This window comes from Suillus subalutaceus (genome assembly GCF_016647625.1).
Source record: "Suillus subalutaceus strain FC151 chromosome Unknown DFJ58scaffold_190, whole genome shotgun sequence".
NCBI classification, from domain to species: domain Eukaryota; kingdom Fungi; phylum Basidiomycota; class Agaricomycetes; order Boletales; family Suillaceae; genus Suillus; species Suillus subalutaceus.
In genome coordinates, this window is record NW_024540439.1 from 15,927 (window position 1) to 41,381 (window position 25,455).

The 25,455-nt window shown below is 48.7% G+C and overlaps 9 protein-coding genes across 9 annotated transcripts; 1 reads left to right on the forward strand and 8 right to left on the reverse strand.

Annotated features, from left to right (window-relative positions):
* Positions 1-740: 740 nt before the first annotated feature.
* On the reverse strand, positions 741-5,243 carry DFJ58DRAFT_168706 (sterol-sensing domain of SREBP cleavage-activation-domain-containing protein). The gene is made up of 6 exons (XM_041379001.1): positions 4,801-5,243; positions 3,984-4,746; positions 3,707-3,933; positions 3,352-3,658; positions 3,136-3,297; positions 741-3,085 (listed from the first exon to the last, which is right to left on the reverse strand). Exons 1-6 carry the CDS (start codon positions 4,893-4,895, stop codon positions 899-901), a joined length of 3,741 nt encoding a protein of 1,246 aa, XP_041237144.1. The 5' UTR covers positions 4,896-5,243; the 3' UTR covers positions 741-898.
* A 79-nt stretch (positions 5,244-5,322) lies between these two features.
* On the reverse strand, positions 5,323-8,261 carry DFJ58DRAFT_818020 (Aldehyde/histidinol dehydrogenase). Its single transcript, XM_041391827.1, has 11 exons — positions 7,977-8,261; positions 7,589-7,922; positions 7,354-7,536; positions 7,145-7,302; positions 7,002-7,097; positions 6,826-6,950; positions 6,427-6,773; positions 6,190-6,371; positions 6,125-6,129; positions 5,898-6,074; positions 5,323-5,840 (listed from the first exon to the last, which is right to left on the reverse strand). Exons 1-11 carry the CDS (start codon positions 8,169-8,171, stop codon positions 5,747-5,749), a joined length of 1,896 nt encoding a protein of 631 aa, XP_041237145.1. The 5' UTR covers positions 8,172-8,261; the 3' UTR covers positions 5,323-5,746.
* A 74-nt stretch (positions 8,262-8,335) lies between these two features.
* Positions 8,336-10,771, reverse strand: DFJ58DRAFT_690790 (uncharacterized protein). Its single transcript, XM_041383381.1, has 3 exons — positions 10,448-10,771; positions 9,489-10,389; positions 8,336-9,435 (listed from the first exon to the last, which is right to left on the reverse strand). Exons 1-3 carry the CDS (start codon positions 10,675-10,677, stop codon positions 8,620-8,622), a joined length of 1,947 nt encoding a protein of 648 aa, XP_041237146.1. The 5' UTR covers positions 10,678-10,771; the 3' UTR covers positions 8,336-8,619.
* A 75-nt stretch (positions 10,772-10,846) lies between these two features.
* DFJ58DRAFT_818024 (uncharacterized protein) lies at positions 10,847-13,367 on the reverse strand. Its single transcript, XM_041391828.1, has 10 exons — positions 12,925-13,367; positions 12,845-12,868; positions 12,703-12,792; positions 12,590-12,644; positions 12,154-12,541; positions 11,749-12,104; positions 11,634-11,692; positions 11,522-11,580; positions 11,404-11,467; positions 10,847-11,353 (listed from the first exon to the last, which is right to left on the reverse strand). The coding sequence occupies exons 1-10, from the start codon at positions 13,118-13,120 to the stop codon at positions 11,064-11,066; spliced, it is 1,581 nt and encodes a 526-aa protein (XP_041237147.1). The 5' UTR covers positions 13,121-13,367; the 3' UTR covers positions 10,847-11,063.
* Positions 13,368-13,776: 409 nt separating this feature from the next.
* DFJ58DRAFT_818031 (uncharacterized protein) lies at positions 13,777-14,557 on the reverse strand. Its single transcript, XM_041391829.1, has 2 exons — positions 14,520-14,557; positions 13,777-14,459 (listed from the first exon to the last, which is right to left on the reverse strand). Exon 2 carries the CDS (start codon positions 14,366-14,368, stop codon positions 14,114-14,116), a length of 255 nt encoding a protein of 84 aa, XP_041237148.1. The 5' UTR covers positions 14,369-14,459; positions 14,520-14,557; the 3' UTR covers positions 13,777-14,113.
* Positions 14,309-16,819, reverse strand: DFJ58DRAFT_818038 (3-oxoacid CoA-transferase). The gene is made up of 11 exons (XM_041391830.1): positions 16,490-16,819; positions 16,403-16,426; positions 16,256-16,345; positions 16,149-16,203; positions 15,768-16,094; positions 15,651-15,711; positions 15,237-15,601; positions 15,127-15,185; positions 15,021-15,079; positions 14,892-14,955; positions 14,309-14,827 (listed from the first exon to the last, which is right to left on the reverse strand). Exons 1-11 carry the CDS (start codon positions 16,674-16,676, stop codon positions 14,538-14,540), a joined length of 1,581 nt encoding a protein of 526 aa, XP_041237149.1. The 5' UTR covers positions 16,677-16,819; the 3' UTR covers positions 14,309-14,537.
* Positions 16,820-18,328: 1,509 nt separating this feature from the next.
* Positions 18,329-19,719, forward strand: DFJ58DRAFT_818041 (uncharacterized protein). The gene is made up of 6 exons (XM_041391831.1): positions 18,329-18,482; positions 18,545-18,672; positions 18,720-18,915; positions 18,969-19,162; positions 19,215-19,522; positions 19,572-19,719. Exons 1-5 carry the CDS (start codon positions 18,447-18,449, stop codon positions 19,483-19,485), a joined length of 825 nt encoding a protein of 274 aa, XP_041237150.1. The 5' UTR covers positions 18,329-18,446; the 3' UTR covers positions 19,486-19,522; positions 19,572-19,719.
* Positions 19,720-21,274, reverse strand: DFJ58DRAFT_818047 (TBP-domain-containing protein). Its single transcript, XM_041391832.1, has 4 exons — positions 20,751-21,274; positions 20,422-20,694; positions 20,286-20,375; positions 19,720-20,157 (listed from the first exon to the last, which is right to left on the reverse strand). The coding sequence occupies exons 1-4, from the start codon at positions 21,213-21,215 to the stop codon at positions 20,089-20,091; spliced, it is 897 nt and encodes a 298-aa protein (XP_041237151.1). The 5' UTR covers positions 21,216-21,274; the 3' UTR covers positions 19,720-20,088.
* Positions 21,275-24,262: 2,988 nt separating this feature from the next.
* On the reverse strand, positions 24,263-25,436 carry DFJ58DRAFT_749734 (uncharacterized protein; the record flags this gene model as incomplete). The annotated part of the gene is made up of 6 exons (XM_041387686.1): positions 24,263-24,499; positions 24,551-24,747; positions 24,799-25,019; positions 25,071-25,131; positions 25,188-25,349; positions 25,394-25,436. 6 exons carry the CDS (start codon positions 25,434-25,436, stop codon positions 24,263-24,265), a joined length of 921 nt encoding a protein of 306 aa, XP_041237152.1.
* Between the last annotated feature and the right edge of the window lie 19 nt (positions 25,437-25,455).

Consider the following 25,455-nt stretch of genomic DNA (forward strand, 5'->3'; position numbering starts at 1 on the left):
CGAATCACTTCGTGTAACTTCATTAACATCTGATTTGATTGCGTCCACTATAATAGTCTCCCGACGAGAGAAAATCACCGGAGTGGAGCGTATGATATGAGCAGAAGCTTTCTCGTAGCACCACTTTCCCAACGGTCACGCGCAGAAAGGAGGACCCTGAGCAGTTGACAATCTCCTCAAGTTGTGAGTAGCTCTATGCTATCGGCGGCACGCATTCAAAGGTACGAAGGGTGAGAAGCTCACAGCCAGAGCAAGCAAGCCAGAATTAGAGTGGGTGCAGAAGGAACGGGCGCAATTCCTTGTATCGCTACCTGGACGCGCAACCGGACCCCTGCCGTTGAGAGTGCAATGGCTCGCCAAAGACAGCACACCCGGCGAGTGAAGACCCAGGGAGGGCTGGCAAAATTGGCAGAGAAAATACTAGGACGGTCTCAGGCACGTCCGAGTCATTCACGATGAACAAGAATATGTGCTGTAGAGGTTCAACTGGCAGACGATGGATGCGGAGTCCTGGGTATGAGTCAGGCTCACGGGAGGGACATGTGAACTAGTGAACGACAATGCATCGATGTCGATCCCATGCTCGAGCTCCTCGTCCGAGTCAAGCATAGCCCTTGTGACCAAGGCAAAAATATTAATGGCGAGGACGATTGGCGTCGAGCAGAAGAACAATAACTTGCAAATCGTGTCAAATGTAGTCCTTGGCTGTTCCAGGTGGGGAAGGTAGCATTCGCTCGTCAGATGTTGATTTAGTGCATGATTATTCAAACGAGTACAATATACAAGACCCAGCCGGATCCTATCACAACAAGAGTTACAGTAAATAAGACATATTGCACTTCGATAACAAACATCCACCACAAATGCACCATGTAAAGATATCCATACGCAATAAACATCATGAAACATGGAAGAGCCCAACAGTATTCCCAAAGCCCGCCATTGCAGCTCCACGAATTGCAAGGAAGGGCGACACTCTCGTGAATGGAATGCGGGGGTACTCTTCTGGCATCGCAGTCGGTGAGGGTGGCTGACTGAGGTACATCGAAGGAAGGAAGAACCGACGGAGAGAAAGAGGGAGTTCGTCAGTTAGGCTCGACATAGTAGCAGTTCGCGTCTTTGAGACACCAGTATCGAATAGCCAGACCTCCCACCGGTCTAGAACCGCGGATGTTAGTCCACGTGATGTCGACGAAGGTGGAAGCTGGAATGAGCCTTTTGTGTGCGTCCGGGATATGCGGCGAACGCCTATTATTTTTTCACCTGAAATATCCCAGCCCCCCCGCTCGCACGCCGCCTCGCCCGCTCTTAGAACGGCGACGTTGGACCACGTTGACGGACGAGATACTATTGGTGGGTCGATTAGGATGGAATGTTCTTCGTCATCCTCATCTGTTAAATGGGGTAGCACGTAGCTCTCCGAGAGGCGACGGAGTCCTTTTTCTGAGGCTCTGCGGGAAAGAATCCCGTGGCCAGAAACAGGAAATGCTGAGGTGTCTGGTGCAGAGGCAGTACTAGCAGAGGATAACCTCCGCGTGGATGTCACCAAGGATGGCCCTGTAGTTGAGGCTATACTGCTACTCCGTGAGCGCCGACCCGTAGCCAGCTCCAGGATGGTCGACTGCTGTGGATTGTTTCGAGGGCACGTACATCTCCTTCCCTGCGATGTGATGTAAACCTTATAGAAAATCACATGATGCCCAATCGAAACAGAGACCATGAAGCTGTCCATGGGCGGTTCGCCACAGAACTGGCAATTCACGATACGAGAGTTGGATATCCGCAGTTGGTCGATAGCACCATGATTCTCCTCCAGGATGAAGATGCACTCTGAGGACCCAGCATCCCACAGGGAAATAACGCCAGCTTCTGAAACGATGCCAATAATTATGTGATCCCTGCCATCTAACCTGACTTTACACGCATCCACCATGCTGACACGGTCCGCTGAGTTTCCCGATTGCAGCGCACAGCGGATTGGCACAGCACTTCGAGCTTCGCATACGCCGAGCAGCTCCAGAGCTCCATCTGCCAACACGAACGCTGCCAATATCCGGTCATCTGAGCGAACACGGAGAAGACGGCTCTGCAAGATAGGCCCAGACGATATTGGAGAGATGAATGACGCCGACGCGTGATCATCCATGACCCATTGGGCAATATCTCCATTCTCATACACGACAATGAGGGGCTCTGGTTGAGGAGGACCTGGCGGAGGTGTACACGGACGAGATTGCGGCCCGTTCTTCTGCTTCAACACTGATTGGAGTGGGGGTGCGAAATGCATTTCCCTAATCCCTGCCGAGATCGAGGGCTGCGTAAGGGTCGCATATAGTCTTGCGCTCCTCCCCGCCATGAACCATACTCCAATTGTCCCATGCGTCGTCCCTATAGCACAATACTCTCCTGCGTCATCTAAGGCGATTGCAACTATTCGCTCCTGCGAAAACGATGTACTGCTTGTACTCAGCAAAATGTCGCTTGTATCAATGAGGACAGGGTTCGGGTCGTTGAAGTGCCATATGCTAAGCTCATTCTGCAGTCCGACTGCAGCTATCACTTCGCAGTCTTTGCTTGATGCAAGCAGCTCGACATCGGTCGCAAAAGCGCGCGGTAGTGTCTTGAAAGAGGCTTCTCCATTGAGTGGCTTTTCACCCCTGGGGGATGGTGCATCAGCTTCTGCACGATTCCGCTGTGCCTCGAGTAGCTCGGCATCTTTCAGCAGGTATAGTAGCAGTCCATAAAGCGTGGCGATCGTCACGCTAATTGGTAAGATGACGAACTTAAAGAACCAGAAAACGAGGTTGATGGGGCGTGCAGGCCCAGGGACATGCTCATAAACCTGTTCTGCCCCTGTATCAGGCTGGAACGCAACAATAGTCGGGACTTCAAGACGGAGATGAACTAGTGGCTCTTCATCGGGATTGAGCATCTTCCAAATATGCCAGGCAGGATCTTGCGAATCTGGGCGCCGATGAGCTGCTTGCATGCGTTGCTGAAGGGTGGAAGGAATGATGAACCCTGCCTCGCTTTCACGAGTAGCAGGTCTTGTCATAATATACAGTGTTGCAGTGATTGCAAGGAGCTAGAAAGGCCATGAGCACATAGACATTGAACTCAAACTCATATACATACCAGTAACAAGCTGATATTTGTCAACGCGCGACCTTTGAGTGATTCCTTCACATTGAGCGTGGCTCGCTGCCAGTTAGACGTATCTTTCTCCAGTGAGGCATCACGAGTCGAAGCAGACGCAGCGGGCACTAAGCTCGGGTCTTGTCTCAGCAATTGATTAAGCTGAACCCGTCTACTTCAGCACCAACCCACGTATAGAAGCTCAGGTGAACTCACCTCCAGCCTTTGTATATCAATACTGAGTACCGCCAAGAAGAATGTATGTGCAAGGAACCAATGTGCAACGAGGACCACCACCGCAAAGGTGCAAAATTGCCTGATTGCACCAGCAGAGAAAAAGGCGATCACGCCCAGAATGGAGTTATACGACACGACTTTGAGTGTATTAGAGGTTCCAGCACGGCTCAGCCCCTCAGCGATGCGCTCTTTGACAGGGAGTGTGATAGATGTGCGGGTCACCGCATCCACGAGATTAAACATATTCTCTGCGCCAACGAAGATGATAACGATAGGGAGAAGACTCCTGTTTATGGTAAGTGCTTGTACGACGAGACAAGATATGAGACGTTACCAGGGGACCATGGTCACTTTAAACCGTAACAATGCGCATACACTCAGACTGGTGATTGTACTTGTCGCAATCTCAACGAGTGCCGTGAAGGTGAGACCGATACGAGTGTGCACACCGTTCATGCGCTTCATTGACCATGAGACATACGCAAAAAATGCACCATACGCGAGGTATAAGAACGTTGAAATGGATGAAGTTCCCGTAGTCTTGGATAGACTATGGTTGTACTGCAGACATTGAGAATGGGCACACGAGCCACCAATAGTAATGCACATACCTCCAGCGCGATAAGCTTCGGTTCCGCAGTCACTACAAACATATGCGCTCTTTCTGCGCTCTCCTGTGTCGAGTTCTTGATGATTTGTAGCCAAGAATCATGGCCGGCACTCCTCAAACAACCCGTCTCAGGGAATACATAGGTAAGTGCCAGGAACATTGCAGAGTCAGGCGTGGCAGGATTATGTTGTGTGGAGTCGCGCCCTGTAAGGACCATCGGCAGTGTAACATGCATACCGGAAGCTGTGACACCTTCAGAGCGAGTGACTGTTAGGGATATGTTGATGTCGCTGCGCAGACGCTCCTCGTCGTGCTCCCAAAAGGAAAGGGGACTGATAACAAAACAGTGACGCGAGTTCAGGTTGTTGCAAGAGACTCCATGATTCAGAAGTCCTTGGAGGATCCGTGCTTCTAGCTGAAGGGTGTAAAGCAAAGTCTCTAGGGAAAGTGCCCCTGCTCCGTCAGCCGTACTGATGAGAATGCGTTCAACACGAAGTGTACGGTCACTTCCGCAGCGTGCTCGGGTGAGGAAGTCGTCTCGCACTTGGAGGTTGGCGTTTCCATCCCAAAGTTGATGTACGTCCCTTGGTGCATAGCCATCATATGCCGCATGAGCGGCGAGGAAAGAATCGAGTGCATTTGATGTAGAATCAAAGCGCGAGTAAGATGGAGTTGACCAGTATATAGCAAGTGCAGGGTACGACAAGGATGTGATGACAATCGCCGAGATAAGGATTAGACGAACTTGATGTGTTGCGCAATGTCTTGATTCCATCTGCGTCAGACTCGAAGCCAAAATAACTGCAGAAAGTACGCACATTCCGAATCGCCTTAGGGCAAGGTCTGCAAGAGTTCGCATTCGTTGCATAAATGAAGGTCCAAATGAAAAGAAAGACGTCTGCTGGCGAGCCATCTAAGGCGGTTATGAAGGATCCTTGGAACCTCTTGGAACCGAGCACCGTCAGTTGCACCTGACAGGCGCCTTGACACCGGTCAAGTTCCGGATACTTCGCAACAGTGTTCTGCCTGTTCGTTTCCAGAAGTATGGTAAACTTGAAAGTGAGTGAAAGTTAGATGTTATATACAACACTTAGACTGCAGGATTGATAGAATGGACGCAGCGACGTTACCGTTGCTATATACCGTACTGAGTCTAGTACTGACGGTAAGGTACTTGCATGCCTCGGATGTAAATGAAAAGATGCCAAGTTGATAACTCGCTCCCATCACGTATACACGACTCCCTTATCATCAACTTATCGTAAACGTACACACTCAGTTATACTTCTCACCAATCAAGGTGTTTGAAAATTTGAATGTTCATGTAATACTCTCACAGGCAGAGACCAGTTGAAAGACTAAGTAAAAGGTATACAGAATACAACCAAAAGGGTCACGTGCGAGTGAAACGTTTCAGGGATTCGGTGCCCTCTCGGGACAGTATTGAAAATTGTCGGGTCGGGTGCTGGACGAATCCCACCAGTAAAAATGCGGCGTCAATTGCGCGAGGTTGAGATGTCCCGAGGTCACCGCAGTGACCGCAAATACCAATTTGTCCATTATACTCTTCTGCACCAGCCATCGGATGAATCATTCTGCAGTGGAGCCGATGAGGAGCAGAGCTCGATAATGGGGTCTCACTAGACAGTAATGCAAGCTGCCGGTGAGATTCTCTTACGGAGTCAGGCCCATAAATCACGTAGACTGTTACCCCTCAAAAAAAATACATTTCAGTGCCTTGTATATGGAGCATACTTCCATAAATCATCGGCCAGCTTTCGTAAGTTGCAACAACCCATTGAACCGCGCACGATATCCATCAGCGTATAGCAGCATAGTCAGACCATGAACGAAGTCCCTGTCATACAATACCGATCAGAACAAAAAAGGAAACCGCAGGAAAGAAGGGACGTACCAACTCCGCACGAGTGAGCGTATGGGATAGTCGAGCACTTTGGGTATACTGGTCTGCACAAATGACGGCCAGCGGTCGGTGACGATTGCTTTAGGGTTTGTCAGTGCACGAAGTCCTTCAGGGCCACCGAATCGTCCGTATCCACTGGATTTGGTGCCTCCAAATGGCAGGTCTTGGCTATGGAGAAATTAATTACTACATTTCGGACTCATCAACATACCGCTTACTTGAGCTAAAAGTAGCATATTTCAGCATTGGAGTAAGCAGCTAGCGAGAGGCAAAAACGGCTCACATAGAACACTCCGAAGTCGTTGACAGATACCATACCACAATGAAGCTCCTTTGCAACTTCAATACACAGGTCTTGATGAGGTCCAAAGACGCTGGCGCCAAGCCCGTACCGCGTTCCATTCGCGATAGTGATCGCTTCATCAATATCATCATATCGAATGAGCAGCGCAATTGGGGCGAACACTTCATGGATAGGCATCAACGTCAGCAATTCGAAACATAGCACAACAACACTTGCATTCCACCTGTGCAATTCTCGAGTTGGGCTTGGCATCACCCACCACTGTTGCCTGGAAATATGATTTCCCCTCACACGACGTATGCAGGAGCTCCTTTCCGCCGACATCGACTCTTGCTCCATCTTCCTGCGCCTGGAATACCAGCTCCTCGAGCACATTAAACCGGTCATTACTGATCATAGAGCCACAATCCACGGTGTTGATGTAGCCCTCGCGTGTAGGCGCCAGCACGGACCCAAAGCGCAACTTGGCGACGCGGTCCGTCAGGATATCGTACAATTCTTCGTATTGTTCCGAGTGCACAATGAGACGCTCAATACCGATGCAGTTCTGACCCGAGTTTTGGCTGGCACATCAGTTAGTTGGGGACGTGTCAAGTAAACACGCGTAAAGCTCACAATACGCCACGCATCCAAATACTAGACCATTTCTGGAGGTCCGTGTCTGGTAGAATGATAGCAGGATCCTTTCCGCCAAGCTCCAGAGTAACGGGTGTCAGGTGTTCAGTGGCAGCCATGGCGACCTACGGAGAAGTTAAAAACAATTCGAATAGCCTCTGCAATGATCTATTTACCTTTCTTCCCACTTCCTCTGAGCCAATGAAAGTGATGTGCTTGATAAGAGGCGACTTAGTCAATGCCTCAGCCTGATCAGGCCAGCAGCAGACAGTCTAAAATTCGGTTAGTATTGTGGTACGAAAATTAATCCTACCCATACCTGCACAATATCAGCATCATATCCGAGAACCTCTAGGCATTTGTGAATAGCGCCAACAAACCATTCCGTAGACCAAATAACATGTTCAGATGCCTTGAGTACGATAGCGTTTCCGGCAAAGATAGATGCGACGATTGGTGACCAAGCATTATGAAGAGCTACAATCAGATCAACCACTTTATCAATTACGTCACTGAAGAGACACCAACGGTAGTTCCATGACACGATAGCAGACACGACGCCTTTCGGCTCGTAAATAACCTGTGACTTCTTGTAACTCATCATCAAATTTGAATATCTCGTTTCCGTTCGTAGAGCGCGTTCTCCATGGTTGATCAACCACTCCAGCTTTGAGCATGTCGTCAATATCTCGCCCAAAGCCGCATCAACCACTACAAGGAACCATCTCGATAACGGCAGAAAATGACACCAAAAATAACTCACTCGTCTTTCCTGAGTCGCGGCACGCGACCCGCGCGCATAACTCCTGGTTTTCCACAAGCCACTTGAGTAAGCTGCGCATGACGCGCCTCCGCTCACCAAATGATGTCTCACACCACTTGACCTGGGCATTTTTCGCGCGTTTGATCTTGGCCTCGATTGACCGTGCATCATCCGCGAGAACGGAAGTGAGGTGCAAGCTGTTGGCGGGGTCAAAACACGTGATATAATCACGTCCGCCTCCTCCAAATTGGAGAGGAAGGAGGTCGGGCATCTGGAGATGCGAGTAGAGGTTGGCATTGGGTATCACGCGAGAGTGCCAGTTGGGGTCTGCTGCCTGTCAACGAGAAGAATGGGTTTCTTCCGAAGGTAAAATACGAAACAGACACACCTCTGGAGCAGGGTGGCGGAAAGGCACTGCGCTGTTGACCGCTTTCTGGTACCTGTCAAATACCAGCCATATACCGAATGCTGAAAACGTGGTGAAGAGGTATAATACATCGACGATACTGGCATTCGGATCGTCTTCGAGCCATAAGTTGAGCGTGTTCAGCGGATGGAATAAGACATAGAAGAGCGAGTGCATTTCTGCGACGACAGCCCAGAGCCAAGAAGAATCCGAAAACCCAAACCAACGCGTTCGAAATATAAAGACACAAAAAAGGCAAATCCTCCGTCTCAACAACACGTCGGTAAGCTATCACGTGATGTTACGCCCAAGAGCATCTGCCACAAATTTAAACTGGAATATAAACAGCGACCTATAGGCCCTCTCCAGGAAAATTATATTAGCTGAAATCACAGAGCAACACTGATAATGATTTGTAGTTACGTATGGGTATATCAGACAAAAAATTGCAATGCAACGAGTGGATGTGTAAGGAGTAAAAGTCAGGGTAAAAGTAGTGACAAAAGGGCAGTAATAGAACTCGAACAACACACTCACGCAGCTGTAGTGAACATAAGCATTAAGCAAACCATGTCCGTCGAACAAGTCAAAAATGCGAATCCGTGGTATGTAGGTCGCGTGGCGGTCATATTGTCTCTTTCATGCTACTGCTTGAGTCCTTTTTCCGTTTGCCCTCGCCAATGTTAGCAATCTTCTTCAGCGACGACAGGCTCGACTTGCTCTTCTCATGTATTTTTTCCTTCTTCGGAGGAGAGCTGCCTTGTCCTGAAGAAGTCACAGACATGACATTTGCTGCTGGGTCGGAAACAGCATCGTCTGTGGGGTTGGTATCTACAATACCAGAGGAGCCTCCACCGCCGATTAACCGAATAGTTGTGCTAATTTCTTGAGCGTCCTCTTGCGACGGCCGCGAGGTAACAATGGGCTCTGACGATCCAGGAGCCTCTAGTTCTATGACCACATTAGTGGGGGTCGAGGGTTCCAGTGGAACTGCATCCATAGCAGGAGCAGAGTCAGCAAGGAGGTCGGTGACGTTTTCCACAGAAGGAGGTGGTGTCTCTATATGCACGCTGTCTGCCGTAGAAATGACCTGTTCGACAAGAGTTTCCACTTTCGCAGGAGGAGAATGTCTAGGAGGAACTTTAATGATTGCCACGTCTGTTGGTATTGCCCGCATCCCGAGCCCACGGCCCGCTTCAAGATCCTCGTTAGATGAGCGTAGTGAATCTGGCGGCGAGGGGAGAGAGACGACATCGTTGGGAGTCGGTAAGTCTACGGGTAACGGAGCTGGGGGTTTAGTGATGGAGATAGCGGGAACAGGTGGCTGTGGTATAACATCGGTAGGTTCTTCTGTGGGCTTCAAGTCCGTAAAAACGGGAATAGGAACAATTGCGTCGGAATCAGTGAGGTTCAAAACGCCGAGACCATGTCTCTCCCGTGCCTATAATTAATACGTTAACCGTAGAATTCACCAATAAGAGTAATGATGCATACCTTGCCCTTCTTCTCATCCAATGGCGGAGCACTGTAGATCAAACCTGATTCATACCATTTCTTAACGCTCCGGTCAGCCCATGCCTCCATTGGATTCGACCCTCTATACTCTCCGGTGAGCCGCAGTCCCCCCGATCCGGCCTCCCCACCACCGTCACCTTGCCCTCGCCCGCTTCCATCAAAGAAGTATGCCTCATATCCCAAACCATCATCACTGCCTTCACTCTCTCCTGCCTGTCCCAGCTCAAAGCCCTCACCGCTCTCTAATTCATCGACGAAATTTGCGAGCCACCGCGCCCACCCACCAGGTCCATCCCCATGCCAGAGCACTATCTTCGTATCGAACTCGCGCCCGAAGACGATTACCTGACCCACGGCGCCGGCCGCATCAGGGTTGAGGTCAATACCGATATAGTTGCCTGCCTTATCTGCGACGAGTGGGATCCAACCACGCTGCGAATATTCCTTCCGCACATAGCCGTCGGGTATGGACCGCATGATGTCGCGCAGACGTGGATTACTTCCTGTTTGAGGGTCATCATCGACTTCGCGCCAAAATCGCCATTCCTCAAGAACAGCTTCGAGTGGGAGTAACGAGAGGCCAAAGAAGAGACCATCTGAACACCCCGCTGACGATTCTGCTTCTTGTCCGTCCACGACAAGATATGACTCCCTTACCGCCTGCGGTAGTGCAAAACCAAATTGCATCTCAATTTGCGCGAGGTCCTGCGGGAGAATTCCGTAGTTGAGAGTATCGCCCAGTTCTGGGTATTCACGAGCCAGCCATAGTTTTAGGCGATTCCAGGTATTTTCTAACGGAGGGTAAGGCGGCGGTGGGGTCGTTGAATCTATAAAAGAGGTGTGATGAAGAGGAAGGAGTGAGGCTGGTCGTGAGCGAGAGCTGGATGGTTAACGGAGGTCAGTTAATTGAATTGAAAACAAAGTAGGAATGGACGAACGAAGTCGGTACATAACTGTATGCAGAAATTGGGGATTGCGGTGGATATGTATATGCTGGACTGAGTGGTCCTGGTGTTTGAAGAGCCGCTGGATTGAAAGCGTCTGGATGACGCCCATGACCCGATGACGAAGTTGGGAGTGAGAAGGCCTCGTGCGTTGTCGACATGGCTTGTCCTCGTCGTACAGACTGTTTACGGTCAGTGGAAAACAGTGAAGCGAACCAATTCATTGTTCGTCGTCGCCAGCTGATTTTCCAGACGGTGGACACACAGTCCGCAAGTCGATTCAAGTGATGTTTGTTGTAAGACAGTTGCTAACCCTCGTAAAGGGAAATAGGATTTTCGTGTCTATTTCTGTCCCCATGCGTACAAGTAATACGCCGCCTCGTTATCACAAACTTCCTGTTTAAAATATCTATTACTGCGGCGCAATGCGAAGCGACGGCCTGGTATTACAGCAATCGATCCCCAAATATATGTAAAAATTCAACTGTACCGAAAGACGCCTACTTGGATAGCCGTGTAAAACGGAATTAGCGTGTGATTGATATCATTAGACATCGAGGAAACAAGCCTGCTCATCCATACGGTATCGTGTACTACCATCAATACGAGCTTACATCTGCCCAAGATTGTCAGAGACCTTGAAGTCACAAGCGGTCTTCGCTCGTACTTCCTCCACCGTCACACCCTTGGCTACTTCCATGAGCGTCAGGAAGCCACCAGACCGGTCAACGTTGAACACAGCGAGTTCGGTAATAATCTGACTGACCGCCCGTGCACCGGTCAGCGGCAACGAGCATTCCTGCATGATTTTTGGACCTCCATCTTTTGCACAGTGTTCCATGGCCACAATGACCTTCGTCTTCTCAGGATTTGACACCAGGTCCATGGCTCCTCCAATGCCTGCAGGTCTCATATAAGTCCAGGTACAGATGAGACGCTAAATCACATGCCCTTCACAAGCTTGCCTGGAATCATGAAGTTTGCAATGTCGCCGGCCTCCGATACTTGCATAGCCTGAAAAAAGGTTGATCATGAAAAATTCCCACAGCCAACCAAAATAAAACATACACCAAGGATGGCGACGTCCATGTGACCACCCCGGATCATACCAAACGAATCAGTCGAATCTATATACAATGCATCAGCACGCGCCTCCCACTCATGCGCTGACGTCACTCACCAAAGATCGAAGCGCCCGGCAATAAAGTGACCGTCTCCTTTCCAGCATTCGTGATATCCCTGTTAGCTTCCTATCAGCACCAACATCATTGGAACATATAGCCAGTGACACCCACGGATCGATTTGGTCCTCGGTAGGGAACGGACCCATTCCCAGAATGCCATTTTCACTTTGCAGCCAGATCTTGACGCCTGGTCGGAGATACTCCGAGACGAGAGTGGGAATACCGACACCAAGGTTCACGTAAAAGCCATCTCTGAGCTCCTGTGCCGCGCGCTTTGCTATTCTGCGCCGTGTGCTTTTTTCCAGGAGTTCCTCAGGTGAGGAGCCACCAGTAGTTCCGGGTGGCGGAGCAGTGGCAATGATATCAAAACCTTTTGGCTCAGTGGCCTGCACAACACGGTCAACAAATATTCCTGGAACGTGGACAGCGTTTGGTGGCAAGGAGCCAATGGGAACAATCTCCTCCGCCTAGAAGCGCGATAAGCTGGGTGCCAAATAGTGACTGCATTACTCTCACCTCTGCGATAACTAACTGCGCATTCCTCGCCATGGCGTTATTGTAATTGTTTGCGACATGTCGGAACATGAGGTTGCCTGCCTCGTCTGCTTTCCAGGCGTGGATGAACGCGACGTCACCAGCGATGGCAGGCTCCATGATGTACCGTTTACCATTGAATTCTCGATATTCCTTTTTGTTTCCAGGTATAAAAATACCTTCTTTGAAGCCGCCTGTTTTGAATCTGATGGGAATGCCGCCAGTTTCAACAGTCGTGGAGGCACCTGTGGGTGTGAAGAAGGCGGGAATGCCAGCGCCGTGCGCGCGCATCCGTTCAACGAGGGTACCTTGCGGGACCAGTTCGAGGGACATCTTTCCATCAAGGTACATCCGCTCAAGGTATTTGTTTCTAAGCGAGCGATAAGCACATGAACATATATGCGGCAGTAGCACATACCCGCCCAGGTATGATATTATGAGCTTGTCAAGTTGTCCACTCTTCATTAGCTTGACTAGTACATGAGAATTGGTGAGATTCCACTACTTGGCGCAGAAAAACGAACTACTTACCTAGACCCAACTCACTTGAACCAGCATTGTTTGACACAGCAGTCAAACCGCGCACGTCATTTCGTCGTGAAAGAGCAGTGATCAAAGTCTCTGTGAGGCGATTATAAAACATCCTTCTTTGGAGCTGGTGGGCAAAACCTACCAGGAGTACCACACAAGCCGAACCCTGACATTGAATGAAATCGTATCAACTCCAATCCAACCGCAATGATGCAGACACACCTCCGCTCAGCACGATGTCCCCAGACTTCACATCTTGCACAGCAGCATCTGCAGATGCCCATACTTTCTTCCGCCGGAGTGCAGCAGACTCAGGCTGCGTCGCATAATGTCTTATACACAACCGGAAGGATGTCAGACCCTTGCATCGTCGAAAAATCTGCGTACTATGCGTAGGAAGGAGGAGAGCAGGACCCATAGGTGCCAGGCTTCAGGTTCCAGGACAAAGAATCAGAGGAATTTGGTTGTGGTTGACCGGCCGAATGCCAATATTCCATGTCACAAGTTGTCCCGACGCGTCGGTACTCCACAGTATTCCACCTGTGGAGCCAAAGGACAATCACAAAGCCCAGCAAAGTCCTCATGCGGGCAGCCTCAGGAACACGTATTTCCGTGCTATCATGATTCATGAGTGAAACATTCAAGTCACTGAAACTTGATGGTTCCTGATTAAGTCTAAGTAATCAGAGTCGGTATCACATTCCGAAAATCTTCGTCGGCCGTTGCCATTGCAGAACCCCTGGCACCTTTTTTTTGCTCAACGTCAAGCGTATCGGCTGATACTTTACAAGATAAAAAGCGGCAGGGTTGGAGATCCGACTTGGGACCGATGATGAAGAAACGGGGGATAGGGAACTTGTATTGAAGTATAATGAGCGCGGGTTCTAACTTAGTGGTAGTCACCAAATCTGACTCGGTTATAATGATCGAACACTCGAGTCTATAGAATGGCCAAAGAAAACAGACCAGTGGGACCGCGCTCGTGGCACAGCGAAAGTACTACGTGTAGAGTAGGTGAACTTATTACGCGCATGAGCGTGATTTCCTGTTGTAAGCCAGTTCCACGCGGCAGGTATCAATGAGAGCGCGTTAGACTCCCTTTCTTCAAAATTTATGCAACTGCAATATCTCTAGCGTTCTGATGTCCATCATGTCATGAATAGAAGTCGTGTCCTTGGCCCGTTCCATGATATTGTGATCGGACGTGATTATCTTGTATTCCCCACCACGCTGCCAAAGGTCGTCCAAGGCGAACAATCAGCCTTAGCCCTCGTGACTGAGGCTGAGAGGCCACGGACCCATCCTCTCCAGGAGAGTTGCTGGATGCATTCTCTAACGAAAACTCGAGCACAGAGCTGTTGACGCTCTGCATATCGTCTACAGAATCAAGGAGTCGGAGGTCCTGATGATTTCATGGACGCAGTAATGTCTGCCGAGTGCGCCTTGCACGCGAGAATTGAATCAACTTGTCTTGGGCGGTGATGAGAAGGTCTTTGAGACCATTTGCCTTGACATCGTAAATGAAACATCTGGAGGTCGTGAAACGAGGAGCGCCGAGGTTCTCAAGGATGGTATACAGTTTCGAAGTTGACTCTACAGCCATAATATTTTGCAGTGTGGAGACCGATGTCTGCATTTTTTCTTCGATAGAGATGGTAGCGTGCATGGTGGATCTTTATATGAGGTAATGTCAGCTGGGAGACAGCTACTAAACTCGCCCATTGAAGTACCTAGGTGGTATAAGAACAATATACGTGCTGTAACAAATAATTTTTGTAAGGAAACGATGGTAATAATGTTTGCTCGATGATAATAACCTCGAAACCTGAGAGCGATCAAAGCTTGCTCAGATCGCTCCGTACTTTGAAATCGCAGCCGGTCTTCGCTTTGACTTCTTCAAGTGTTACGCCTTCCTGGAGTTCAACAAGCTCGAGGTGACCGTTCTTCCTGTCGACGTCGAAAACGGCCAATTCCGTGATAATTTGGCTGACAGTACGGGCACCCGTAAGCGGAAGACTGCATTCCTTCAAAATCTTGGGACTGCCGTCCTTCGCACAGTGCTCCATCACAACTATAACCTTTGTTTTGTCGGGGTTAGACACCAGATCCATAGCGCCTCCGATACCTAAGAATGTGACCGACGGTGAGAATGCTGCGGAAGAATGACGAAACATGTCTAAATTACTAACCTTTCACCAGTTTTCCAGGAATCATGAAATTAGCGATGTCGCCGGCTTGCGAGACTTGCATAGCCTATGAGAAGAACCAGAATACGGTGAGATCATCAAGGAAATCAGCGAGTGTGCGAAAATACCCACTCCAAGAATGGAGAGATCGACATGACCACCGCGAATCATAGCGAATGATTCACTTGAATCTGCCCTGTGATGTTAGAAATTGAAGCCGAACACACGACGAACATACCGAAAACCGAGGCGCCCGGCAGCAAGGTCACAGTCTCCTTACCCGCATTGATGAGATCCCTACAAATAGATGGTTAGCATTAGGAAACACTCCATGGCGGCGCAACTTACGGATCCACTTGCTCTGCCGTAGGGTATGGCCCCATGCCGAGAATGCCATTCTCGCTTTGCAGCCAAACGCGCACGCCGGGTTCGAGGTACGCGGGAATGAGAGTAGGTATGCCAATGCCGAGGTTTACGTAGAATCCATCCTTGAGCTCCTTGGCGGCGCGCTTTGCAGTACGATGACGCATCTTCTGTGCGAATTCTTTCTCAGCACTCAGAGTAGACTGTTCAGCAGAAGATGATGGGCTTGGCGCAAGCTTGATATGCTCTATTTGCTTTGGTGCGGTGGACTGAACAACCCGATCGACATAAATTCCAGGAACGTGAATGGCATTGGGTGAAAGAGAGCCAGTGGGCACGATTTGATCCGCCTACAAAGAATGCATCAACTTTCTCACAAAAATATCGTGATGTACTCACCTCCACTATCGTGAGTTTTGCATTCTTCGCCATGACCGTGCTAAAATTCTGCTGTGTGTACCTACCCAAGTCAGCACGTTCAGCGCTGAGTTGAACGCACAAAAATGGCCTCCTCACCGAAAAACGCAGTTGCCAGCCTCATCGACTTTCCATGCACGAACGAAAGCGACATCGCCAGCAATGGCCGGTTCCATGATATACTTGCGGCCTCCAAATTCCCGTGATTCTTTCTTAATACCTGGTATCTTGACTCCATTGGCAAATCCTCCTTCGTTGTATCGTGTTGGGATAGAACCTTCCTCTACTGCTGTTGACGCTCCAGTAGGGGTGAAGAAGGCTGGGATACCAGCGGCATGGGCACGGAGACGCTCGACGAGTGTACCTTGGGGGCATAGCTCCAAAGACACCTCGCCCTTGAGATATAGAGCCTCGAAGGCCTTGTTTCTGGACGGACACACAGTTTATCTCGCGCCGGCCCTGACAGGATGAGTTACTCACCCTCCAGGGTATGAAGCAACGACCTTATCTATCTGCTTGCTGTTGAACAACTTTCCTATGGATATTCATGAGGTTCAGGGATCATGGACAATTGTGGATAAACAAACCAAGTCCGGAATCGCCTGCGCCAGCATTATTGGAAACTCCTGTTAGCTTTGTAACGTCCTTGCGCTTGACCAAGGCGGAAAGCAGCGTGTCTTGTTTTATACTAGCTTAGTTACACCGCTCGAGATCCACCTTCTGTTGAGACTCACCTGGCACGCCGGCCAAACCAAAACCTGGGTATTGCGTACCAGAACATCATACATCTGGTATAAGAAATGGAATGCGACAGTACTCACCACCACACAAAAGGACATCTCCTGACTTCACATCTTTAACTGCTTCGTCGACAGACTTCCACACCTTCGACTTATTGGGTAGTGGAAGTTCCGCAGGAGTACTGTACCATCTTGCTCTAAGGAAGACGGTTGCACGAGGTTTGAAAACTGGGACAAGCGTCGCTGTCGAGACGTATGCAACCAGCATCGTGGTTGCTCTCGTAGATACTTACTTTGTTGAGTTTATAAAGTATTTCGGAGATGAGCTCCGAAACACTCCTGCCCCATGTTACCTGTGATCGGTGTTGGTGCAACGTCGATTAGTACCTTACCGACACAGCGGAACATGTCCAACAACAGGGTGGGAAACTACAAGGTGGACCCCGGAGTCTGTATCTTCAAATATTGTCCGATCGCGAACTACACGTCGTTGTCGTTTCTACTCGAGATTCAATATTCAATATCAATATTGTCAATGGGCGCGTTCGTACGCCATCGACATTCTCTGCCAATTTTTCTAACTCATGCTCCTGCGAATGACACCGTCTATTCTCTTCCTGCCCAGAACCCTTGACACCACTCCAACTCCTTCCCGCCGCCAGCACACATCCTCGTCGCAGCTCTCTCCGCCCGGCTTCCACCGTTCCACATTCTTATGGTAGCAACTCGGCGCCAGCACAATTTTTTTCCTCCTACTTTACAGCGCTACCCTGTGCCTACTCGTTCTGGTCTATTGGTAGTCATAATTTATATCTGACCCAGCAAGCTAAACTTGAGTAGCTTAGTGATAGGTTTTGGTGTGATGGAGACTCTGGCGTGAAAATGGCGGCAGAATAGTGCAGTAAGAAATCAAGAAAACTATACGCGAATATTACCGAATACGTGTGGGATATTGAACCATGTCCCAACAATAAAGAACTCGAACGATTCTGCCCATGGATGGTTCACTCTCGCCTTCCATGAAGGTGACAATGCAACGAGTAGTAGAGAGGTTTTATGGCCACTATTTTCGAGCAGTGGTGCGTATTCAGAGCTGGACATGGATGACTGGGGAGGATCATGTTACGAATTTCGAACGTTCTGCAAAAACCAAACTGCATTACACGCATTCAATGCGTTTTATGACTGACCTCACTGCTTTTCCCCTCTATCATCGATTGCGCCCCATCGCAAGACAAATCCGATCCAGCTCTCTCATGTCATATGTTGACAGTATGACGAATCTTGAGGTACCCCTGTACGTGCCTGCGAGGTGTTCTAAGCCTAGAACAGTAATGCCAATTCACGAGTCACCTGAAAGCGACTCGTCTGTCTTGGAAGATAACGCTGCGGAATGTCATCGTCTCAAAATGGTTCTATCTCATGACATGACATGTTCCTGAAACAGTTGTTCATCGCTGCATGCTGGGAAGTGAACGTACCGGATAAAAATTAAATCATTGTCCAGCTGGGAGGTCAACCAGTAGGGGTTATATAGCCAGAGCGTTGGCTAGCTCACTATGACGACCATCACACTGCGGCGTGACTGCGTGGCTTGTGCAAGCAGTGCAGGTTCCTTCAGTACCCACAAGTAAAATTCACACATATTCAAATAACCCACAAGCAAGCTAGTTTATAAGCCGAACTGCAATGTCGAGCACAGCTGGTCAGAGAATTCAAGAGTCCTTGTTATTGTGCTGTGAGAACTATAGAATGATAGGTGACCGTCGAATCTTGCTCCAACTATGTTCGTCGGCCGCGCCATCATTGAATCAGTCGTCGAGCGCTAACCCTAATTACCAGAAGGGCAAGAAAAGGTCCGAGGTGGTGTTGATGCGCAAGTTGGTGTGGCGTAGGACTTACTTCTTTTTTTGGGCATGACGAGGACATGTCGTCAGACTGCGTAAGGTCATGTATATAAGCAAAGTCCCTCTTACTCCCTACCTTCATCCTCGTTACGCAAACCACAACACAAAGAGTATCTGAGACCAGAATTGTCATGTCAGACAATTGGAGAGATGATATCTTGCTAAAGGTTCGTGGTTTCTCAAGCTCTAGATCATGTGGGACTCACTTGTCTTGGGTTCTAACAACTAGATTGCAAACATCGTCGTCTACTTCCTTTTCCTTGGTTCCAACGTCTACACCGTAGCGGCACCTCATGATGTCTACTTCACTGGCAGGGAGACATACGTAACCCCTGCTCCATGGGCCTTTTTGATTTGGTATGCTGTTTGCTGCCCACCCTAACCAATACTTACGGTACTCTCAGGTCTCTCATCCATCTGCTCCTTCTGGGTACTGTCATTTACCAGTTCACCGCTCCTGGCAAGAAAGTAATCATCGATGGCATTTCGTGGCGCTTCCCTCTCCTCGGCATCATGAATGCCATATACGTGCATTTATGGGCATCCCAACACTATATATTGGCATTTGTCTTTGCGTTGTTCGTAAGCAGTACTATCTCCGTAAGTCTCTTAGCTCGCTTCATAGTATTCAGAGCGTCACATCTTTCATATAGCACATCTACTACGTCGTGAAGAAGTTCCACGCACCTGCTAACGTCGGCGACGAAGTCTTGGTCCACTTGCCGTTCTCCCTTTACCATGGGTGGACTACCGTTCTTGTTATAATCACTGCGTTTGAAGCATTCGGCGTTAACGCGCTTTATGTACCAGCCGGTGTTTGGACCAAGGTTTTCGTATTCCTCGCTTTGTACGTCAATACAGTTCTCCTTGTGATACATCAGAATTCTCATGTCGTACAGGTTCTTCCTCGAGGCGACTGCGGCCACCTATGCTTTCTCCAGCCCTGAGGGTGACCTTGCTGCCAGCTTCGCGATAACGTGGTCTCTCTTCGCGATCTTTGCTCATCAAAATGTTCACCGCTCGGGATTCATTCACTGGTCTGCACTCGCATTTGCATTGCTCTCTGCGTTCTGGGTTTTCATGGGCATCTTTGGCACGTACAAGCGATTCAGGGGTGGTTCAATCATCTTGGACGAAGAGCGTGCGCCACTTGTTGGCAGTGAAACATGAAACGTCCTTGAAAAGCGATTTTGAAGAGAGGACGAAGGTGAACCCAAATGACTATTGAATGTACTTTTTTTGACCCCTTAATCCAGCTTCTGTTTTCTTCCGTCATGAACACTGATTGTATTGTTTCTTACATTCTGAGTGCTGTTCTCCTTACTTATGGCTTGTACTGTACTTTGCTTGCATATCTATGGCCGCATCAGCAGGCGTTATTGACTTCGGAAGTTTTCAAACTCAATGATGGGTATAAGTGGGCAGTAAACATTGTAACCCAGACTACGAGCATATTGTAACATATGATCTACCAAGACGACTAAGTGTTCAAAAGACATGAATGGTCTTTACGCGTGAATTGTGATTAAAATTGAGGAGAAAGGCCATGAAAATGATTATCAGTGAAGAGGGAGGAGGAGGAATATCCGTGCACTACGTCTGCTCCCCGGCCTGTCAGCCCTCATGTAAAAATATTTTTATAATAGGCCTCGCCCACTACCGTCATCGAAGAGAGTCGTCGAGAATCAGGGCGGCCCTGTCGACAAGCGGTGTAGTGCGAACCCTGGTGTGATAAAAGGCAGGAAGAGGACGAAGCCTCCAGCGGAGACAACATCAAGGTTTCCTAAACTCGCACAGCACTGTGTAGATAGTGTTGAACGCAGTATAAATCTCTTCCCTGACCTAGCGGAGAGGAGAGGAGCAACAAGTGTCAGCGGAGGGTTCGAACCAGATCCACCAACACGTCGGTCTCATCATGGAATAATCCAAGAATCACTGACGCGAGAAGATATAATAACAAAAGTCTTTACCTTTGCACCAGTCAACACTATCTTCCCCGAAACGAAGATCAATAACACGACCTTCGGCTTGAGCATGCGATAGATGAGACCGGGGAACAACTGAAAGCATGTAAGTAAATAAAGGCCTCGCATTGCGCTTACATACCTCAGGCTCGTAACTGCTGAACTGTCCGTGACTATATGCAAGACCCTCCAAGCGAATAGGGAACTTCACGTCACAACTTCCGACTATGTTTTGGATCTTGAACTCGGCGAACTTGGCGTCGAAGCCAAGTTTTTGCACGATACGCGCGTATTTGCGCGACGCCAATCTTGAGTCGTCTTCGCTCTTCGCGCCCGTGACGACCATCTTGCCCGAGGCGAAGATAAGTGCAGTTGTCTTGGGATCGCGAATACGCATGATGACAGCTGCAAAACGCTATCGTGCAAAGCGCATTGGCGTGCAACGACAGGTAGTCAAACAGTAGTACCAACCTTAGGGTTATACTCTGCATTCCGGGCGTGCAGCGCAATGGTCTTGAGGTCAAGACGACAATCGAGGTTAACTGTTGCAACAATATTTTGCAGCGTGGGCACGATGCCTTCCACAGCTGTGATGTGTTGTTGCTCAAGTGTGAGAGGAGCCGGTGTGGCGGGAACAGCATTGGCCGGTGGCGTCGAAGGACCTGCTACAGCCACTGACGTAGTGCCATTACTAATTACCGTTGTCGCATTTGCAGGCTGAGGCTGTGAAGGAGGAGGGGTATGTGATTGAGACAGTGGTGATGGTCCCGGAAGCGCGAGATTCGATGGCACAGGAAGACTATAGGCACCAGCGCCGGGAAGTGCTAGCCCATGATTAGGTTGGGCAGCTTGGGGCTGAGAGGGTTGACTTGGTTGCTGGTAAGGTGCAGCAGACCTGCCGAAGGTGACCTGACGAGCGGGAAGTGCAAATGACATTCTTGACAATAGAAAAGACAATGAAAATTTGTTCGTCGAAGTTCGTGGGAAATCTCGGCGGGGGGAAAAATTGCGTGAAGGGTCGAGGTCGAGGCCATTATATATACCTTTCAATTTCAAACTCCGACCATAACTCGGATCTGATCTCCATTGTACGTTCCTCTTCCTCTTTCTTCCATCATAAAATCCATCACTTATGATCCGAGCGCGCTACCTTGTATTTTCCCTTAATCCTTGAATGCACAAGATAGATACTAGTGCGAACGTCTCGCTAGGCTTTGTTCTCAACGAGCAGGATACCTTTGTACTCTTGGAATCGACTTCAAAGCTACACATCGAACAGGCGCGGGGCCCTTTGTATGTGGCGTGGAATATTCTAGAAGGCTACCCAAATAGGCAATATTATTCTCACGCTCGTGCATGATGATGGGTGTACGTGGCAGGCCGCAGCATTGCCTAGCAGTGCGTTTTTGATTTGGGGTATGCTCGTATGTCTCATCTTCCAGTCTCACAGGGATTGATGTTGTTTAGAAACAATCTTGGCAGTGTGTAAATCTTGACATAACAGATGTGTGATGTTACCAAATAACTATACAACAACGTAGGTGTACATACCTTGTCGTATGTATAATGACATATGTACGGAATGTGATTTCCCATCAAAGCTGTGTGCGCTCCTGTTTATCCAGACAGCACGGACGTGTGTAAAATCAGTCTTTCTTCTATCATATATGTGGTCTAACTAGGGGTGATCAGGTATATATCGTGTATATTGCTTTGCCATTGAACTCTGTTCTGCCAGCACAAGTAACCCTATGGCTCTGCTTGAGTTACAGGCTGACTATCCCCACAGTAATCGGTTAGGTCAATGGTGGTCAATTGTCCTCTTCCGTCAAGGGTTACAGACGGGCGTAAGACTGCTGCTGTGACTTCTTGGGAGAATACTATGTCCGAATAGGTGTTTGATTCGGAGTCACTGCGTCTACGATGAACCACGATCTTGTAGATATGAGTTGTAGCCACAAGAAGATTGCACGTAAGGAGCGAAACTGCGAGCTAATTATTTTTATGCAGTCAACCAACAGGTGCCTCAACGCGACGCGCAATTCATACCTCAAGAGCAGCCGCAATCATCAAGATACTTCTGAAATGCATGAGTTGGCAGACAGCTCGGAAAACCGAGACGATCGTCACAATGATACTGGTCGACAATACTGCCAGTATCATTATCCGTTCTTTCGCTGGAAGCTTTATGCCCCACAGAAGATACAAGGCGAGTAGTACAATGATTGCATCAGAAACGCGATCCGCTGTTGATATCATCATGAGTGGTCAGGATGTCGTTCAGACCGGAGGTTTTACTTATCAACTCGAAAATAATTATAGGATGGGTCAAATACTCATGTCCTTGCCCATTCTTGTCGGGATGATGGCACCAATCATGACCGTGGCCATATTGCCAAGCATTCTGTGTCACTAACGCGCCATACAGCACCAGGAAAACGAGGGCTATTGCAATGGCCGCCAAGCGCAAGGACCTCGCTGACCAGAAAATTCGTGCCACAGAAAAGAGGATACTTTGTCGAACTGCCCTGATTTTATCATATGCTCAGTGAGCAACGCTGATAAACACGAGAAAATGCACACCAGATAGCTGATGGAGAGGCAAATCCGTACACCCAGAAACATATGACTGCTGACTGGCCGCCATCTATTATGTAAAGATAGGTGTTAACCACATTACAATCACATTGCTCACCAGTATAGAAGAATTTCCATCCAGCGATTAATGAGGTCTTCAGCGTCCGTCATCATTGCAATATAACACAAGTATAGCAACTTGCACTCACCACCCCGCATAAAAGCGCTGCAACAGCCCACATGTCCTCCACCCAGAACATATGTGTCCGCACACGATATCCGAGCCGCAGGATAGTGATCAGAACAGCCAAGACCTGAAGGATAGTGCAAATGACTGAAAATCGTTGAAATGGCTAGAATGTCTGTAGGAATATTCAGCTTTACCTCTCAGCGCTATCCGTGGCATAGTAGTGTATCTATTAGTATACTGGACAGTAATGCAACCCGGCTCCAGACTTAAATTGAACATCAATATCAATCCTAAGGTAACGTAACAAAGCGTGGAAGGATCGATCAGCAATGTCATGGTGACAACAGAGCCAAGAAGGGGCCGACTTGGCAAAGGTGAATCCATCAGTCTGAATGGAAATAAAGATACAATTGCAACACGTACTCATGCCATAGCTGTGTTGCTTGACAGGAAATGATCTCCTTTCTGCCAACCAATCACATAGAAGCCGTTTGAATTCAACCTAAGTTGTGGGTGTCGGTCTGTGTCTGCACTTAACACGACTATGTGCTAGTTCAGGGATAGTTCAACATAATTGATTGGGAAACCTGCCAAGCAAAGTATCTGTCGCGTAGTCGATACTGGCAGCGGCCCATTAGCATATAATTCATGAAAAGAAAGAGAAATGCTAACTTAACTCTTTTTTTTTTTTAAAAAAAAACACCTTGGTTGTCGTCCGCTGCAGGGGCCAAGCCCTACGATGAACACTACCTACAGTGTGGTACTATTTCTAATTGTGGCGTTATCCGTGTTGCGGTGTCTATGCTATACAATGGTCCAACTGGACCCAATAGGAGGCATTCCGGATATGTTGTGTAAGTTCTATGCTGTAGAGCGACCGGCATGATATTACATGTAACTTGCCATGTACTTATCTCTTCTTAGATAGACTTGGTAGTGCAGACTATGAACTTCATTCAAGATCTAAAGTCCCGTAGATGGAATAATCGATTGTTGATCATTAGCTCACCTCCGAGGCTCCGAGTCAGCAGGTTGTCGACCATGACACAATGCGGAGGTCGCCGCTGATCGCCGCCGCCACTACTAACAGCTTGGCACTGGCAACTCTACGGGAAAACAGTGGTATATCCTGCTTCGATCACGGGTCATCGCACTCTTTCGATTTTTCGGGTCTCGATAAAAAAAGTAGACTGAATCCAACATTAGTGTCACAGTATTAACGGGTTTCTCGCCTTGCAATGTACATAGATTGAATCCCCGAATGTCTCTGCTCACCGCCTCCTGACTCGCCATTGCCCAAGTCGACACTGGTAAAAACCCCACCCGTAGTGGTTCGTGTCGTGTAATCATCGTCATCGCTAGATACTGAGTCGTCCGCACTCGCGAAACCAAATATGCGGTACAGGAAAGTAACTACGACAAGAAGGTTGCAAATGAGAAGCGACAAGGCTGTCTAGTACGTTCAACACTCAGATTCAAGTACCCCCAGAAGATGTTGACTCACCTCGAAGTCTGTCACCGGGCCAAGAACGCTCGTATATTTCGCTGTCTCACAGAACCCCCGGAAGATGGATATAATGGTGACGACAATGCTGGAGGAGAATATGGCGAAAATCATCCTTTTCTGTCTTTTCGGCAGTTTGAAACTCCAGAGTAAGCGCAGTGGCAGAACAATCAGTATTGTGTCAGATAAGCAATCACCTTACAAAGTGTGTGAGTTCAGGTCGTGTAAGAGCCGCAAGAAAGTCGTACTCATCAGTTCAAACGCGACCATGGGTTGCGTCAAGAATGCATGCACCTTCCCAGTTGTTTGATACCAAGAGGTGTTGTGCCCAAAACCCCACGCTTTTTGTGCAACAACTCCTGCCCACAAACCGAGGAAGAGACCTGCAAGACCAAGTATCAAGCGACGGAGGTGCTGCGTTTCGTACACAATGCGAACGATGGAGAACAAGATACTTAGCCGGACGGCCCTATTTGCCCTTGAGAGTTGATGATGATGATTTGAAGACGAAGATACTCACCACACGAGGGAGAGGAAAGTAAATGAGTATACCCAGAATGATATAATTTCTTCTTCACCCGCTGTAGGCAAGAGTTCAATAATGACTGGGTGATATGCACAAGCGGACTCCTTTTACCTGCTTCGACATAAGTCCAGCAAGAAGTTAACGTGGCTATCCCAAATAGAAACGCGACGCCTGCCCAAGCATCCTCGAGCCAGAACCGTCTCAACCAAATACGATAGGCAAGTCTAAAAATTGTCAACACCAGCCCTAAACCTAGGAATGCACTCGAGACGACTGGAGGAAAGTCAGTAAGGCTTATACACCATACAAAAACTTACCTCTCAGAGTTACGATGGTCGACCAAGAAATCACCAGTGCCATGCAGGGCGGGATAAATACC